The following is a 19310-nucleotide window of genomic DNA, read 5'->3' on the forward strand; positions in this document are numbered from 1 at the left end:
CCCACACAGATAATGAACACACAGTTTCCAAATAAGTGTTTCATTCTCCCTTGGGCTACTTTAAAAGTACAAATATGGGCTTCCCTGGTGGCGCAGTGGTTGAGAGTCCGCTTGCCAACGCAGGGGACACGGGTTCGTGCCCCGGTCTGGGAAGATCCCGCATGCCGCGGAGCGGCTGGGCCCGTGAGCCATGGCCACTGAGCCTGCGCGTCCGGAGCCTGTGCTCCGCAACGGGAGAGGCCACAGCAGTGAGAGGCCCATGTATCGCAAAATAAATAAGTAAATAAATAAAAGTACAAATAATTAATTTGGGTCTTCCCTGGCAGTCCAGTGTTTAAGACTCTGTGCTTCCACTGCAGGGGTGCAGGGGATCCCATGTACCGTGCCCAGCACGGCCAAAAAAAAAGAAAGTACAGATAATTAGTTTGAAGCCTTGTGATAGCTGGACATGCAGTGCCCTGCTTGTGGCCTGCTTGGACATACAGTGATCTCTCATGATGGTTTTAATTTTCATCTCCCTGACAAGTAATAATTTTGAGCAATTTTTCTATGTCCTTATTGACCATTCGGTTATCTTCTGTGAAATGTCTGTTTGACACTTTTGCCCATTAAAAAAAAAATGAGTTGTTTTTCTTATCAATCTATAAGCTTCAAAAATACATATTCTACATACAAACCCTTTGTCAGATACATGTATTGAGAGTACATATTCTCATTCCGTGGTTTGCTTTTTCATTCTCTTAATGGTGTCTTCTGATGGATAGAAATTAACTTTGATAAAGTCCAATTTATTGATCTTTTCTTTTGTAGTTAGTGCTTCTTGTCTCCATTTAAGAAAGGTTTGTGTTCCCCCAAATCATGAAGAGAGTCTCCTATATTTTCTTCTAGGAGCTTTATTATTTTACTTTTCACATTTAGGTCAATGGTCTATTTCAAATTAAATTTTTTTGGTGTTCAAGATTCAGTGTTTTTCCATATGATATCCCATTGAGCCAGCACCATTTATCAGAAAGACCATCTTTTCACCACTGAATTAAAGTGGTGCCTTTGTTGTAGGTAAAGTGATGACACAGGTATGAGTCTGTTTCTGGCCTATTTTTCTGTTCAGTTAATCTTTCTTCCCATCCTTGTACCAACATGGCACTGGCTGAGTCCCTGCAGTCTATAATAAATTTTAATATTTGGTTGTATAGATCCTCCAATTTTGTTCTTGTTTAAGATTATCCTGGTAATTCTAAGTTCTTTACATTTCTATATATAATTTAAGATTTTGATTGGCATTTCTTTAAATTTGTAAATAAATTTTGGGATAATTGACTTCTTAAACAGTACAGGGTATTCCAGTCAATAAATGCAGCGTACCTGTCTAGTTATATAGACTGTATTTAATTTCAGCGATGTTTTAAGTTTTTAGTGTCGACATCTTGCATGTCTTTTTTAAGACTTATTTCTAGGTATGTTTTTATGCTAATGTAAGTGTTATTTAAAATTTTTAATTTTCTAATTGTTTTTAATACATAGAAAATACAATTTTGAATATTGTGTCTAATTATCTTGCTAAATTCACTTATTAATTTTTTTGTGTGTGTGGTTCGCGGGCCTCTCACTGTTGTGGCCTCTCCCGTTGCGGAGCACAGGCTCCGGACGCGCAGGCTCAGCGGCCATGGCTCATGGGCGCAGCTGCTCCGCGGCATGTGGGATCTTCCCAAACCGGGGCACGAACCCGTGTCCCCTGCATCGGCAGGTGGACTCTCAACCACTGCGCCACCAAGGAAGCCCCACTTATTAATTTTAATGGTGTGTAGATTCTTTTGGATTTTATACAGGTTTGGATTATGTACACATGTACACAATCATGTGATCTATAAATTATGACAGTTTCACTTTCTCTTTTGCAATCATTATACCTTTTTATTTCTTTCTGTTGTCTTGTTGCATTGGCTAGGGCCACTGTAAAATGTTAAGTAGGAGCGGCCATAATGGCTACCTCTGTCTTGTTACTGATTTCAGGGGGAATGCTTTTGATATTTTATTCACTGTTACATTAAGTGGATATTATCATTTTAAGGATTAGAATACTGAGGCTTAGAGAAGATGAGTAACTTGCTCGTTTCACCAAGTCAGCAAGTAGCACAGTTAAGTTATGAACCCAGGTTTTTCTTACTCCTAGGCTTGTGCAACTTCCACTGTACCACAGCTACCTCTAGAAGAGAGGTGCTTAACCCAGGATCTCCATTAGAGTCACTTGAGGAGTCTTTAAAAATACTGATGCCAAGACTCCACCCAAGACCAATTACATCAGAATTTCTGGTGGTGAAGCCCAGGCATTAGTATTTTCAAACTTCCCCATATGATTCTAATCATCTGAGAACCAGGCAAATAACCACTGGTCTAGAAGCCCATTGGCACAGTTCAGATCCCCAGCTGTGCCAGTAGCGCTTTGCTGAAAACTTGGTACTTTCACATCAGCAGATGCCTGGTGACCCTCACCCAAAGGGAGATGAACTTTTTCACAGCGACCTTTTGATACCTTCTCACAAACTCCACTCCTTCCACTACCCAATGCCTCCAGAGCATCTTTTCGACAATCTGCTTTAAGGAGAATCACTTGCTTGACAGGGAAACTATTTTCCATTTATATTCTTAAGTGATTTAATTCTTGATTTCTTTCCACCTCAATAACTCACCTCACTGACTTTGCGGCCAAGCTGGTTATATAATCCTTTCCATCCATTGTTCCATTCCCTATTACAGATTCATATTTGTTTTTGTCTATTTGGACATTTGGCTTTTAATCAAAGGTTCTTGTTTGAAAAAGCAAAAGAAGTTGAGTGGGGTCTGGATGCGTTCATTTGGGAGGAAGATAGTGTTATCCTCCTGAAGGCCCGTTTCACTTTCTGTGGCTTTCTGCTGGGCTCCCAGCTCTACCACCACTCCTTAGAACAAATACGTCATTGTATAAAGTGAGCCTTTAACCCCTTACATTGTTCACAGAATTTGTCCTGAACCTTGCCCTCATCAGATCCTGTTTCTGGCTCGTAGGTTCTTTTATTCCACCGAATGTTTTGCCCTGTCCCTTGGCCCACACTTGTCTTTGCTTCCCTGGGCATGACCCTGTTCCACTCTCTGACTGTGCCTGAATTTTCCCTTTGGCTGTACTCTGGGCAGACAGATCCATCCATGAGCAGGATTGCAACTGCTTTGTGGTTCCCACTTGCCTTCTATTTTCTTTTTCTGCAGGCTTTTGGTGTCCAAGTGGACAGAAAAGTGAAGGAGGAAATGTGGGGGGTCTTTAGCTCATGCTCCCCCACTGAGGCTGAGTTATCACTGCATTTGCATGAATTTGTTTATCTGTTACAACAATCAACTCCTCTGCCTTTCCCTAAAAAGTAAACATGCAAAAAGGAATTAGGAAGGAGCAGACCAGCACCACTGATATATGATGGGCCTTTGTATACTAGCCAGTGTCCCTTTGATATTCACATTAAAGCCACCACTGATGCTTTTCCAAAAACCAGTAGGAGGACATTGCTCATAAATTGGACGTGATGTTTACAGTACACTTAGATTCCTCAACTGCGTGGTTTCCACACTCCTTCTCCCACTGCCCAGTAAGACTCTCCGAGCCCACCCATTCCCTCTGTAGCAAATTCCTGTTGCATCAATCCTACGGCCCAGGTAGTGACCAGGCCAGACCATCCTCACCAACACGTGAGCACCCTCCCATGAGGAAAGCTTGTCCTCTGCCCAGGCCCATTCCACGCTAGGTAAAAGCTAATTACCTCTAAGTGCTTCCAGCAGCAACTTCTTTAGGGATGTGAAAGTGCTTTGATTAGATTGTTCTCTTGGCATCATCAAGTTTATGACTGAGGATGGGAAGTGGGCGTTTGGGGATGGAGACTTTCCAGAAATGGGATCAGGTTTGGAGGAAGCTGGCTCAGGCTGGGCTGCTCCCAGGCCCTCCCTGGAGCTGAGCTGAGCGGCCCTCACTGACCTGGCCCTCTCACCAGCTTCTCACCTACGTTGCCCCACCAAAGGCCCCAACAGAGGGGCCACAGGGCCAGGAGCGGGGAGACCAGGATGGGAGTCCCGGCCCTGGCGTAGCCTTGCTTCGTGGCCTGGGCAGTCTCTTCCCCACCCTGTGCCTCTGTTTCCTCATCATTCAGCCCACACTTCACAAGTTAACCACTGTGTGTCAGGCCTCAGCTGGGTACTAGAGACCAGAGAAGATTTAGTACAGGAGCTGCTCTGAGCAGCTCAGATCTAGTGCAGGGATGGGCAGGTAAGCTGGGGAGGATGATCCAGCACGATAAGTGCTCTAGTTGTGGGCACACCAGAGTGGTGTGGCAGCTGGGAGAACAGAGACCCTCTGTCTGGGGGAGGAAGGTGCATGTTCACAGAGGAGGTGACTTCTCACCTGGGTCTGAGAGGGAGCGAGGAGGGAAGGCAGGGAAGATGAGCAGTTCAGCCGAAAGTGAACTGGGCTTGAGATGCCTATGAAATGTCCCAGAAAATTCGTTTTAGAACTGAACATCAAGAGACCCAGTAGCAGGCTGGAAATGTAGATGTGGATCTTGGGAAAGGAGGTCAGGGCTGGAGGGCTAGGGGGTCATCATAGTGAGTCATTGAGGCCACTTGGGTTTGGGTGCTATTGACTGAGGTGGTACAAAGTGGGCTGATGGCAAAACCTGTGGCTAAGAAACAGCGGAGCTTCCCTGGTGGCGCAGTGGTTGAGAGTCCGCCTGCCGATGCAGGGGACACGGGTTCGTGCCCCGGTCCGGGAAGATCCTGCATGCCACGGAGCGGCTGAGCCCGTGAGGCATGGCCACTGAGCCTGTGAATCCGGAGCCTGTGTTCCGCAACGGGAGAGGCCATGCAGTGAGAGGCCCACGTACCGCAAAAAAAAAAAAAAAAAAAAAAAAAAAAAAAAAGAAGCAGTTAGCTAGGAGGAGGTGAGCCCAAAAGTGGGTATTGTGGAGGCCCAGGAAGGAGAGAGGCCTAGATAGAGAGAGTTCTCAGCAGGGGGAGATGATTCAGAAAGGCCAAATAAGAGAGGAATGGACAGGCTGGGTTGTGTACCAGTCAAGTTCCCCAATCCTTTTAAGCATATGATCTCTCCCTCCAACCCCCACCTTTGGTTTCTCTATGTGTCTGTCTTTCTCTATCTCTTATTTTATTCCTGATTCATCTCTGTATCAGTCTGCCTAGTTTAGCATCTCTCACCATAAGGTGTTCAGTTACTGTTTGTTGAACATTAGAGATGCATGGGTGGTACTTTTTCTCTCTGTTCCCTTCTCAGGAATTGTAATTAGTAATCTTATTGTTCCCGGTCAGGTATTAAAAGAGGAGTCACTGACCTTTTAGAAGTTCTAGTTCTGGGCTGCATGACCCAAAGTTGTCCAAGCAAGTGGGTAAACTTGTGGGCCACAACCTACAGGGCTGAGGTTCTCCATGGGGTCTCAGGCCCAGAGGAGCCTGCAGAAAGGAGCCCTGGAGAGAAGCCCAGTTGGGAGACCTGAGCTGGGGCAGGCAAAGTGAGGTGAGCTAGGATTCAGGGCCCCAAGTCTGGGAGAGATGACTGCAACCGCCAGGTGGGAATAAGGTGGAGTGATGGCACCACCATGTGGCAAGCACTGTACATGCATTCTCTTAGTTAACAATTCCAGATTTCAGCATCCTCTGGGGTTGGTATTTTTATTCCCGTTATATATAAAGGCTCAAAGTAGGTACCAAAAATTGTCTGGCTAGTAAGATATGGCAGCAGGATTCAGACCCAGGTAGGTGTGACTCCAGAGCCTGTGCATATTCTGACACTACAGGAATTGGTTCAGGCACTGGGAGACCCAGAGCCCTGTGGTGGAGGGCCCCTCAGGGGCTTCTGCTTGATTATCTGGACTGGGTTGGAGTTGCTGAGACGGTGATGGATACGGAGATCAATCTGGGCTGGTGGCAGCTTGCTAGCAGGAGGCCAAGTGGCCAGTCAGTGGCATCAGAGCCAGAGGCCTGGACAGTTGGTCCACATGACAATCCAGGGTCACTTTTCTGGGGTCAGGAATCTGTGGAATCCATGTTCCCAAGCCAGCTGTTCTCCAAAGCTGCCCCTTCCTATAGTGGGCTTTGCTTACGATATCCCCTCCACCTGCAATGCCATTTCTTTACCTTCACTTGTCCAAAGTGTGTCCTCACTTAGGACACACCTAGGTCCCATTTTCTCTCTTGCATTTTTTCCCCTTTATTGAAAGCCTACTATGTGCAAGCCCTGGAGAAGTCACGGGTACACAAGCTGTGGTTCCCAGGCTTGCAGAACTTCCAGGGAGATGTCAGAGACAGCCAGACAGAAAAGTGGAGAATCACATCCCAGGGTGCTTCTCCAAATTGCTGGTGTATAAAGTCGGCTTCAGACCTTGTTAAAAAGCAGATTCCAGGCCTCGCCAGAGAGCCTGGTTGAATAGGTCTGGGTGAGGCCCAGGAATGTGTTTTGAAGAAACTCTTAGTGAATTTGTTGTCATCCACAGATGCCCCTTGGAGAAACATGGCCATCCAGTGTGATAAATTCTGTTATGACAGTAGATGTGCCTGGACATGAGCTCCGAGGAGGGCCACCCTCCCCGAGCTGGGGTGTGGGCAGTAAGTCAGAGTGGCTTCCAGGAGGTCTCCCACGGAGCATCCTCACCAGAAGTCACATGGTGCAATAGTCATTTGAGGACGGGCCACTTGTCCCTGCCCCACTGCTCCAGCGTGAAGCCTGGCACTCGGCATGTGCTCAGGAAGATGGTGCTCAGTGAGTTTGCTGAGTGGCAGCCTGGGCTGGGAAGCATGCCTAGTGTGCAGGGCCTGGGGGGCACAGACCCTCCGGGACCATCAACCTCTTGGCCTCTCTGGTGCGTTCAGATTGGCCCATCTCCCAGCAGACGTTGGGGATTAGGTTTGGGTCTGACCACCGTTCCTGACTGGGTCTGAGATGCAACTCCGTCTGCATCCAAGATGAGATTAGGGAATAGGATTGGCTGAGACATTCCCCCACTAGAGACCCTGTTGCTCCCTAGCTACTGCCTTGGATGGTGCTGGAAGGAGGAAGGGGACGAACCAGATAAGCCTAAGAGGCATCTTAGGTTGGCAGTAAGAGGGGTGCTCCCTGTTTCTAGGCCCAGAGTAGCCCCCATGTCCTTCCCTGGGCCCAGGTGAGGCCTGTTAGTCAAACACCTGGCACGAGCCCAGTCCTGCAGGGGCTGCTGGCTCCTGTTTGCTCTTTTATTAAGCACATCCAGGTGAGTTTTATTGCAGACAGTTCCCCGGCCTTCTGTTTCCACATTTGTCTATTTTGAGTCTGAGATTGCCAAACGCTTTCACAATTAATGGACCTAAGACTCCCAAGAGCATTTAAGGGAGGCCCAGAACATGGTGGGGGTAATTAGTCAAACAAAATGCAGCCTCTGGAGAGCAGCCGAAGCTGAGTGGCAGGAAGTAAGGGAGCAGGGACAGGAGCCTGGGCCCTCGGCAGGTGTAGGGCAGCAGTGCAGGCCCCTCCCCACCTCACCTCAGCCCGGCTCTTTCCCTGCCTCGCCCCTCTCCCCTCCGACCCCTCACAAGGGAAGGTCTCCTTGGCCCTTGGTGGCAGGGTCCCCAGGCAGGCAGGTGTCCTGGGGCGTCGGAGGGCTGCAGGGACACTGCTGAGCTAACCTTGGCAAGTTACTGCCTTTTCTCTAAACAAATCTCACCTGCTCACCTTTTCTGGAGGCTGGGGTCTGAGTTCAGGTGTCACGTCTTAGAAGGCAGTGTGATGCCTCTTCAAAACCATGGGCTTTGAGGCTAGACCATTGTGGTTCAAATCCCAAACCAACTGCTTTTAAAGTCTGCCATCGTGTGTAAGTCAATGAACCTTTCTGTGTCTCAGTTTCTTCATCTGTAAATTGAAGATAATAATAACACTGACCTCAGAAGGTTATTAAAAGGATGAATGGTATAATAACACATACGCTGTATATAACAGCACTGCCCTCAGAAGGCTGTTATGAGGACAAATGGTGTAGTAACACATGCACAGTGTAGCTGGCCTATATCAAGCACTCAGTAAGCAGAAGTTACTATGCCAAGAGCAGGTCCGACTGGGGCAGAAGTGGAAGCTGAAGTCTTTATCTGGCATTCAGGTTCCACTCTGCCCAGGTCTGTTTCTCTCTGGTGGGGCAGAGAGAACAAGGCCTCCAGGGGAGCAGTCCTCTCTCTGTGGGGGGAAGGTGGTGGAGGACAAGATGCCGGAGGAAAGATGCTGAGCTCAGCCTGCTGCCGACCCAAGGAGGGGAGGAGGGGGCCAACATTGTTAAGCATCGCTTCTGGATCCAGCATCACCTCTTCATCTCTTTAACTCCTCACACCTTGCTGGTGGATGAGAAAACAATCTCAGAGAGGCTGAGTGACCAAGCGAGAGGGAGCTAGGATGTGAACTCAGGGATGTGAGATTTCTAAGAGATTGTTCTTTCTACTACAATTCACTGTGGTGGATGCCCTGGCCTAGCCCCTGGACGCCTGCTGATGTCCACTATCTAAGATGCCGTGGGAAGTCCATGATCTCTTTGGAGCCAAAGGATAAGCCGCCAGAGTCACTGGGGTCCAGGCTGGACTGTGAGTCTGTCTCATTATTATCTTGAGCATGTGCTCTCCCAGGATGCACAGGGCTGTGCCCTCTCTCCATCGGCAGGTGGATGGCGTTCTGTGCTTGGCCGACATCCTGACTGACGACAGCCACTCAGAAGCCACGCGGGCTGAGGCTGCGGCTGTGGTCGCCCAAGTCACCTCCCCACACCTGCCCTTCACCCAGCACCTCAGCAGCTTCCTGGAGAGCATGGAGGAGATCGTGACAGCTCTCGTTAGTGAGTCATCCGGGGCTGGAGGGTACTGTCGGGTGAGGAGGACCTTGTCACAGTTGTCTTTAGGAAGGACAGGAAGGACACCCCCCCTCACCGCACCCACATATCTCCTGCACAGAGATCCCACTAGCTGAAATCCCACCATTGAAGTATCAGAGTCAGGCCTTAAAGAGCTCTGTTGTCAAGTCTTCTATTAAAATGTTTGCAGCCCTCAAAGAAGCTCCTTGAATTGAGTTCAGATTGAGATTAATTGGCCTTTCAAATAGGAGAACAGGACAAGCCCCAGGGAAGAGTGGGGCCTCAAATGTTGAGGTTCAGATCCTTACCCAGAGAGATTCTGATGGGCTTTGTTCCTGAAATCTCAGTCTATGGTACCCGGTACCCAGCGAATGTGGCAGCAATGACTGGGGGCAAGCGGCTTCTCAGAGAGCAGCTGTTCCCCACCACCTGCTGCTTGCAGTCCCGCCACTGGCCTCATTTCCTGGGGCCCTGAGAACTTTGACTCTTTTAGCGTCCCCTGTTCAGACGTGTGTGCTCCTGGCAGAAGAATCAGAGCCCCATATCTAGAATGCAATCTTCCTGCAAACACGCAGGAGCTAGGAAGACTCACCTGGATGACAATCCTCAGGGAACTTGTTTTGCAAACTACATCCTTTCTTTGATAAGTTCTGGTAATGCTCTGGGTTTCTACTTCGATCCCTTCCTCTGTCACTTGTCTCTATCTTTATCTCATTGAAACTGAATGAAAATTGATCTCGTCAGAAAATTTAGGGTTGGTGCTCAGAGTTACCAAAGCAGGGTTGGGAATACCTGGAATGGCACAAATTTAGGAGCAGTACAGAGCAGTGGACTTGGAGTCAGAACACGTGGACTTGGATTTTTGTCTTTGATAAATCTAGCCAAAAAAAGCTCTCGACTGGCAGCCCTGTGCAGGCCGTGTGAGATTTTGCCATGTCACATTGCAGAGCTCACTTTACAATTTTCCTATCATATGAAACAAGGGGTCAGGACCTGTTTCTCTCAAGGTTCCTTCTAGCTCTAGAATTTTCAGATCTGCAAGTACTTGGCACGCAGGAAGCATCAGTTAAATTGATGTTTCATGGCTGACTCTGGTTACTGTGGTCGTGGCATCCACAGGCCAGGCTGGGAGAAATCAACTTGTCAACATCTACATTGATTCCAATTTGAGAAAATGCAGAAGCCAATTGTTCAAAGTCTTGGCTGGAAGGAACGCAAGAGACCATCAAGTTTAATGCCCACCCTATAAGAGAAGAAACCTAGGCCCAGAGGGGTTGAGGAACTTTCCCGAGGCCACGTAGCAGTGTTAGGATTCACTTAGGCCAGCGGTGTCGTGCTCAGTCATGTGCCAGAGCCAGGCAGGAACATAAATGAGGTGAAGAGGCCAGACGGAAGAAGAAAATAAGGAGATTTGAGTCCTGTATTGAATCTAAAAGCACGTGCAGTGACTAAAGAGGGGCAATCACTGATAAATTCCGGTTCATTGTTGCCATGTGGGAAAGGCCAATTAAAAAAAAGACAAAAATCCTAAGTTTTATGGAAAACCTTCCAGTTTATAAATGATAGCAAATACTAAATCAAAACATATATATTCCAAACAACCTTTCATTATTGCCATCTGCCCATTTCTACTTTGCCCGGGCTGGATTTCTCCCCGGAGAAGAGGAGTCTCCCTATTTATTTCACCCTGATGAAGATGCGTGGTGGAGTCTGCTCTGAGACCCAGCAGATGGGATTTATCTTCTGGGCAGGTAGCCAGGGCTCTGTTCTTTGGTGGGAAATAGTCCTCCAATTTCTTGCCATTCCCTGGAAACATTTATAAATGAGTCACTGGAATCCTCAATTTAATCTTCCTAACACATCCCAGGTGATTCAGCCTGTAGTTCAAATAAATGTGCATTAAAATTAAAAGGCACTTAGGTGGTTGTGTTAATAATTGCTGTGTTGGCAGCAATGGTGACTCATAAGAATAAGGGTGGGTGTTCGGACCTAGAAGAAATCTTGCAACAAAGTGGGCTGAGTGAGTGAGTTGTATGGTCTTACCCCAAACCCTGGACGTAGGGAGATGGCGTGGAAGGGCTGACCCTAGTGGTTCCCCCCAAATCAGAGGATAAAGCAGTCATTGGAAAGGGGAAATCAGAGTTCTTAATTCCTTGGCTAATGTGCTGCCCCAGCCCAGGGTGGCTAGATCAAGATGCTAAGTATTTTAATAGTCATACCTGGGCTGTGGGGAGCAGCATTGCCCAGAAGCAGGCATTGACCTCCTGATAGAAATGAAACTAGATCTACAGAAGCATCACTGGGAATGAGGCAAAGAGGCCTAGAGACAAGAGGCAGCCTGGAATGTAGAAAGAGTGGGGACTTTGGGGTCAAGCAGTTTGATTCCAGCCCCCTCCCTCCCAAATTACCATCATTCCTCAGTTCCACAATTTTGGGAAAATCATTTATCATTTGAATCCTCTGTTCATTCATCAATAAAATTGTGATAAAAAATTGAGTTGTTGTGAGGATGGAATGAGTTAGTGAGGTAAAGAATGTACAGCTTCTGCTTCTGCTACTACCAGCTTCTCTGAGTCTCAGCTTCTACATCTAAATGAAGGCGACCACTTTCTGCTCTAAGGGTGCTTAGAAATTAATGGCACTGTGTGCCAAAGACACACTACAGGGGTTCAACTAATGCTATTTTCTGTCCCTTTAAAGGCAGGAATCAGAAACTGCATGCACTGGAAGGTGCCAAGAGGTGCCAGGATTAATGCCAGAACCTAGAAGTAGACTCTTTGGAAGCAAGAACTAGAGATCAGGATAGAACACAGCTCAACTCTGCCCCTAAAGCTTTCTTTCTCTCTTGTGGCTGTTTTCTTGAAGTATGGCTTCTCTTCCTGTATTTTCATAGAGATGCTGTCAGTAGGAGGGGCCTGGACCCAGGAAGCACCTTGATTAGCGGTCAAGTTGGAGCTGAGGGTCAGAAGTCAGGTCCATTGGGTTGGGTGGGCAGCACCATGGATCCTTTTATGCCTTCTCCAAGGCAGGAGTCCATTCTAGGTCATGTGGAGCCCATGGGGGAATGTGTTAGGTGGGGAAGGGATGCAGGGTTTGGGGGTGGTCCTCTCCTCCTTAAAGACCCTCAGTACAATTACAGATGGTAAGTGGGGGGATATGGTTAGGATTGGGTTATGGCTACTAGGATCAGAGAGAAAGACATTCAGAGGCTTGGTGTAGGACTTTTCTGCAGCCAGGCGACCCTGTTCCTGGGACCAAAAGGAAATCCTGAAACTTTGCTGATGGCAGCTGGAGAGGTAGTGTTTTTATGTTTTAACTTCAGCCTCTTCAAGGCAAATTCAGCAGGTCTAGTGTATGCAACTGGAGACACACACATAGACTAGGAGCTCTTTCCTGCCTCAGGGCCTTTGTACATTCTGTTCCTTTGGCTTGGAGCATGCTGTTCCTCACAATATTCTCATGACTGCTTCATTTTTTTCCCCTCAGGTCTCAGCAGTAAAGTCACTTTCTTAGGGAGACCTTCCTTACGCACCCAACGGGCCTCTAGTTATTCTCCGTCTTAGCACTTGCTTATTTCCTCCTTCACATTTATTAGTTTGCAGTTCTTTATATTAGCTTTTTAAAAATTCATTTTGTCTTGCCCACTAGTAGGATGTAAGCTTAACAGGAGCAAAGACCTGACCTTTTGTTTTGTTCTCCAGCCCATCCCAAAACACCAGGGTGCCGGGTACATAGTGTTCACTCAGTAAATACCTGTTGGATGGAGTGATTAGGAAGCAAGCATAAGGTTTCCAATGCCACCCCTGCTACTTATGTAGGAAGATACATCTCCCTCTCCAGTAACTACTTTCTTCATCTGTAAAATGGGAATTATAACACCTGCCCACATTTTCTACCTGAGCTATTGTGGAAACCAAATGAGGTAACTGATATGAAAGCGCTTGGCAGTGAAGCTGTTTTCTTTCTCTTCACCATCCAGAACTGTGCCAAGAGGCCTCGTCTGGGGAAGTCTTCCTGCTGGCCTCTGCGGCCCTTGCCAACATCACCTTCTTTGACACGATGGCCTGTGAGATGCTCCTGCAACTGAAGGCCATCCGCGTCCTCCTAGAGGCCTGCAGCGACAAGCAGAGAGTAGACACGCCTTACACCCGGGACCAGGTGAGCAGCTCATGGGGAACCAGGCCCAGAACCTGTAAGCGTGAAGTCAGAGGGCAGGAGGCCAGGGCTTAGGTTCTGGGGGTCAGCATGGCTGCAGCTCACTGTCGGTCCTGTTAGTAGCAATCTGGGGGAAGGTAAAGGAATATGTTTTCAACATGCCTTGTTGCCCTTGGAGCACCTCCACAAGCCCATTCCCACCCTCTTCTCCCATCCCAACCACTAGAGAGACTTCCTCCATTTCCATCCAGACCTGTCCATCCTAAGACACAGAGAGGTGCCATGGGAAGATCCCTGGACCTCCTCCAAAGGTCTGTATCCAGCCGTGTGGGCACCTGCCTGTCTGACATTATACCTGCAGCGAGTTTCTTCCTTTCTCTACTTCTGTGAAACAGGGTCTTGGAGCAGAGCCTTGCTTCTGGGCCTCAACCCCTATATCAGTCTCAAATTTTTTTTTTTTTTCTGTATATTTGAGCTCCATGTAAAGTCTTGTTTGGGGAAGAAGGATTTTACTACTAAATGTGTTTGAAAACATTGAATGAGGGGGTTTTCAATGGCCTTTGAGCTCTGAGGTTATGGAATTCCATCCTGTCCCACCTCTGCTGCACTCAGCCTCCCATTTCTCTTCCAGAGGTGGGGTCAGTGGATTGGTGGGTTTTAGTTCTCTGTAAATTCAACCAGGTGCCTGAACTCTGTGTTAGATGATCCTCCAGCCTCCAACCCAGCTCATCCCTGTCTGTAACCAAGCTCCCCAGCTCCACCTTTCTTCCAGCCTCATCATCCAGTCAAAGCTGCCCCAGCTTCACGTGCCAGCTCCTACCCCAGCAACTCCGGGAAAGCCTTCCCAGACGGCCCCAGCTCCCCGGGATCATCCTTTTCTTGGAGGCCACACCTCACGATGCAGTGTTGACTTTTCCAATGATATTTATTCCTTCCCAGTTATTTCACGTTTATCCCCCTGAGGGCATGGTCTGTGTTCTATACTTCCCCAGGATTTCTTCAGGCCTCTAGCCCAGAGCTGGCACCCTTGGCGAAATTCTATAAATGCTTGTTTAGGACGTGAAAGGGAAGGAGTAGGGTGGCACTTCATCTGTTCTTTCTTGTCTTTAGAATCACCTGTGGAAAGGCAGCCAACCATAGAAACTCCCATTCAGAGAGAATCTCTAGTATATAAGCATTTGCATATGAGGGTTCTACGAATATTGTGAGGCTGATAATACCTGCTGCATTTTACAGATAAGAGTATTGAGGCTCAAGAGAGTATCCCCCAAATCATATGGTTGACAAGTAGCTAGCCAGCATTGAATCCTGGCCTGACGTAGACCTTGGTCTTTGACTCTTATCTTCTGCCATCTCTGAAAATGAAGAGGGGGTGGTGGAGCTATGGAGTCAGAGAGACTGAATGTCAACCTTGTCTGGGGCCATTTATTAATTGGGTGACTTTGGGAAGTCACAGCCTCCTGGGTGTTGGTTTTATCATCTACCTTGCAGGGTCCTTGTGAGGGCGAGTGAGATAATACACGTAAAGGACCTGATACAATGCTTTGTCCCTGCTAAGTCCTCAGTAAGTGACGACTGTCATTATTTTTCAAACTTGATGTTGCAAGAAAGAGCACAGATAGCGAATTATCCAAAATCTTCAGTTTGGTCTTCCAAGCCTTGCTTGATGGAGTTCCAGACTTCCTTTCCTGTTCAATCTCTCACTTCTTAGTTGGACAAGCCCCATAAAGACAAGGTATGGCAGTACAAACAGATCAGGGGTGGTGGCTCACTGGGCTGGCTGTTGGCTGCTTGGCGCCTGGGGGGGGGCCTGGCCCTTTGCAGTCACTGTCCTTGGCTGTGGGGCATGGGACTGGAGGGCTCACTCTGCGTCATCTACCTTGTTCCCCCTCTTCTCTTCTTCAGCTAGACGCCTCCAGTTGCTGGGTCTCTCACCTACCTGACACGATTTTAGGTCCCTTTCCTTTCAAGTACCTCTCCTGTAGCCAACTCTGGTCATTTCATACAAAATCCAGTGGTGAGGCAGTAAGAACAGGGGTTAGGGGATCAGATGACATGTGGTTAAAGCTTCTCTTCCACATAATCATGTAACTCTGGGCAATTCACTCCAAGGCTCACTTTTCTCATCTGTGAGAAATAATTGAATACATACTTCACAGAGATAAAATAAGAATTGAATAAACTAATACAAACTTTTGGTACAGTTCCTGGAACACAGAAACTATGAAATAAATGGAAGCCACTGTCTGTTATTATTATTGGCCTTTGGTGGTACTCAGCCCTGAATGGGGAACCTTCAGAGGGGAGTGTCCTTATCTGTAAAGTGGGATGGTCTCCTCCAGCTTAGACATCTCATGGCTCTATAGGTACAGACCCTTTTTCATCCTGAGGAGTGACTGGCCCCGTCTTGGAACCTCACTGATTCCTAGGAAGGAGGGGCTCAGGGTGGGGAGAGAATGGAGAATGTAGTCAAGCTCTATGCAAATGGAGTCAGGTGTTTTCCTGCCACACTCTCCCACTGCCCTGTCTCGGTCATCCCCCCATCTCCGCCCACCCCCCTTCCCACCACCCTACGGCTGAGCCAGGCTCTTCTCCTCTGTCCTCAGGATGGCCTCACCTTCAGCCCTGGCTCAGAGCAACCACTTAGCTAGTGAGAGAAGACCCATTAAAGAAACAAATGGCTCTTTCCTTTGGCAGAGGGAGGATTAAGGTGATCAGAGGGCTCCCAGTAATGAAGACAAAGAAGATGAATTAGACTCTGAAGTGCTTACCGCCTCCTGAAACACTTAGGAGATTAAATGCCCCTGAGGCTTCCGGTAATGCATCTGCCAATGACGCCAGCGCTGTGCAGAGCCTCTGGGTCTTGGATCTATATTTGTCCGCCTCCCTTTGAACATCTCAGCGAGAACCCCTCTATCAACCCAGCAAACTGAGTCGACTTAATCTGTCCAACAAATTAAGCAGAGGGGCTCTTCCACGCCCCTCTGCTAATCTAGGGGAGCTGGATGTGGTCAGGCATCCAGAAGCACTTCCTGCCTAACAAGCCCTTTGTGGCCTGTGTTTTCATCCCCAGGAGGTATTTTCTAAGGGTCATGCTGCCCAGGGCATCCAGCTACAGGCGTGATAATAGGGTGGGGGGAAAGGGCTGGCTCATCTCTGCCCTGTCTGTCGAGCTGTGACAACCTAGGGTGAAGGGGATGTGGTTATCCTGTCTAAGCCACAGCAGAGACTTTCACTGAACATGACTTTATGGCCTTTAGAAATTAATTGCTTTCACAGAGGTGAACGGCGCTGGTATATTCACTTCCCATGAAGACACATGGTCTGCTTGGCATTTTAGAATGTCCAGATTTTGTAGCATTTCTGAGCCCTCGCTGTGAATACCATTATCAGGAGTCCATTTATCAGAAATGTCAGTTACCAGGGATTGCAATTTTGACTTACATTGCAAAAGCCCTCTATAGTTTATACAGCCCTATCACATACATATATGACATGGTAGAAACAGTACAGGCTTTGGGTTCAGGCAGACCTAAGTTCAAATCCTGACGCCATTTCCTAGCTCTGTGACCTTAGACAAATTGCTTAACCTCTCTGAGCCACAATTCCCTCATCTGTGAAATAGGGATACTAATATTTTCTCCCTCCTTGTGTCATTATGATGATTAGATGGCATAATGCTCGTAAAGTAGTTAGAACCAAATAGATACTCAGTAATGAACAGGCCAGGGGTCTCTGATAGAACCAGAGATTGGGATGGGTCCAGACAGAGACTGTCAGGAATCTGATTGGGACAGGAAGGTAGGGTCAGGAAATGTGGTTAATGTGGCGGTGAGTGTAATGTGGCATGAGTCAATGCATGTTGTGTGTTGTTTCAATCTGTGTGTCAGTTTCTGCAGGTTGTACTGTGTATGTGTGCATGTGTGTGTGTGCGTGTGTGCGTGTGTGTGTGTGTGTGAGAGAGAGAGAGAGAGAGACTATAAGCCACTTAAAGCAGTGGAGTTCGTTTGCATATGACTATATATGCATATCTACCGATCCAGAGAGGCTTGGAGGAACCCAGGATCACAGCACCCAGTGCTGATTTGCCCCAGGAACCTCTCGCTATAAAGCCAAGGGAAAACTAAGCCCAGAGAACATGGTCTGGTGTTTACATACTCTCTAATACTGTGAGACTGACACCTCAAACTCGATGCAATTCCCAGGGAGAGAGTTTTGGTTTAGTTTACCAACGGCTTGGGACCTACATCTAAGGCATTTTTATGGCCTTTGTGGCTCTCTCTCCTAAACCCAGAGCTCAGCCCTCCAGTCTCGCGCCTTTGGTAGTGAGGAGGGAAAGCCAGGCCTGTGAGAAGACCAGGGACCAGAGAGGGTGGGAGCAGTGTCTGTCTCGGGGCCTAGGCAGGTGCCCTCCTGGTTTCCACACTTGTCCAGCCCTCTCAGCTCCTGGGGCCCTGATCACACCTATCAGAGGGAGGGAGTGGGCTGGGCCTTCTCCCAGACCCCCTTGCCTCGCTGGCCTTGAGGGAGAAAGTGTGTTCAAGGAGACCACACCCTCCCTCTCTCTGAGCCCTTCATCCTTCAGACCACTGCTCTTGTCTTGATTCTTCCTGCTCTTTGATGGAGGAAGTGGTGTGGAGGAAAGAGGGCAGGACAGAGAAGCAGTGGGACTTCCTCTGCTGGCTGGTCTCAGAGCTGCAGTTGACATGGTTGCCAGAGCTTTAGAGAGTTAACACAGTGAGAGTAGAAATCTCAATATTCCATCAGTAGTTAAAGAGTAATTCTAATTTCAGTTCTATGAACTCTTGGCCTTTTTGTCCTAATTACTGCACAGCATAAAAGCAATCATAACTTTTCATTAAATATATGTCAGAGTTCCTGCATTATAAGCTCTATCAGATCAGAGCACCTGTCTCTATTTGGGTATCCTGGGTATTCCTCACTTGTCTTTTAAGTGGTATGGTCCTCAGTATTAGTTTATGACAGAGCAAAGGAAAGGCACAGAGGTAGAGTCCAGGTGTGATCAGGGCTGACTGCTGAGCCATTGTTAAGGATGTGAGATGAGCCTGAGATTGGTATGTGGACAGGTGTTCCCGGAACAAGCACAGAGTAAACCTTTTCCTCCGCATGTCTGCCATCGTCAAAGGCTTTGCCATCCTCCCTCTTACCACATGGGGGCATTTCTTCTTGAATCAGTGACATGGGATTGCCCCTGTTACTCTGGTTCAATTTGCTATTTGCCTCAATGTTCCTAAGGTCTCTGGGAGGCCAGAGGAAAAATGATTTTAAAATGCCACTGAAAGTAATGAGCACAAAGTTTGTTGGGTTCTCTGCTGGGAAGGGCTTCTCCTGTTCTGGCACCTTGCCTCCCTTTGGGAGGGATCTCACATCAGCCTCACATCTTGGCAACACTGGGTGTTGTACTGGATGGTACTTGATACAATCTTTCAGGGCCTGGGTCCTTTCAGATTCTGTTCCCCGGGGCCAAATAGTATTCATTTTATTTAACAAATGATCTGGGTGCTTGACAAAACATTGTCCCTTAATACTTATCACAGTCTTATTATCTTATTTTTATCTTTTGTAGTAGGCCAAATAATGCCCCCTCCCCAAACCTGTGAGTAGGCTACCTTACATGGTGAAAGGGATATTTTCAGATATGATTAAGGGTCTTGGTATAGGAACATTATCCTGGATTATCCATGTGGGCCCAGTGTAGCCACTGGGATTCTTATAAGAAGAAGGCAGAAGGGTCAGAGTCAGAGAGAATAAGATGTGACTGAGGAAGCAGAGGTCAGAGCAATGGGGTGCCGGGAGCCAAGCAGTGTGAGTAGCTTCTAGAAACTGGGAAAGGTAAGGACATAGATTCTCCCCTAAACCCACCAGGAGGAATGCAGCTCTGTCAACACCTTGATTTTAGCTCCATAAGACCCAATTAGGACTTCTGACCCCCAGAATTGCAAGATAAAATTGCGTTGTTTTAAGCCACTAAGTTTGTGGTAATTTATTTTAGCAGCAATAGAAAACGAATATACCTCATTAACCAAGGCACAGAAAGGTTAAGTAACATGGTCAAGATCAGATGGATAATAATGACAGAGCCAAGATTTGGAACAGGTTGGTCCATGCATGTAGCCACTATGCTATACTGCCTCTTACCTAGAACCTCTCTTGAGGCTGATACCCTCTGATTCCCCAAATAACTACAGAGGGATCAGTAGCCTCTCACTCAGGAGGAATAGGACTTAATTAAAAACCATCAGACAGGAATGA

General features: G+C 47.6%; 1 protein-coding gene across 2 annotated transcripts in view; it reads left to right on the forward strand.

Moving 5' to 3' along the window:
* Positions 1-19310, forward strand: part of INSC (INSC spindle orientation adaptor protein) — a 126784-nt gene that overhangs the window by 91154 nt on the left and 16320 nt on the right. For both annotated transcript variants that reach the window (XM_029208597.1, XM_029208598.1), the window contains 2 exons: positions 8696-8867; positions 12862-13040. In XM_029208597.1, coding sequence (XP_029064430.1) covers positions 8696-8867; positions 12862-13040 — 351 coding nt within the window. The remainder of the gene's footprint in view (positions 1-8695; positions 8868-12861; positions 13041-19310) is intronic.

This window comes from Monodon monoceros, unplaced genomic scaffold (assembly GCF_005190385.1).
Source record: "Monodon monoceros isolate NGI ecotype Baffin Bay Population unplaced genomic scaffold, NGI_Narwhal_1 Super_Scaffold_7, whole genome shotgun sequence".
Classification (NCBI taxonomy): Eukaryota; Metazoa; Chordata; class Mammalia; order Artiodactyla; family Monodontidae; genus Monodon; species Monodon monoceros.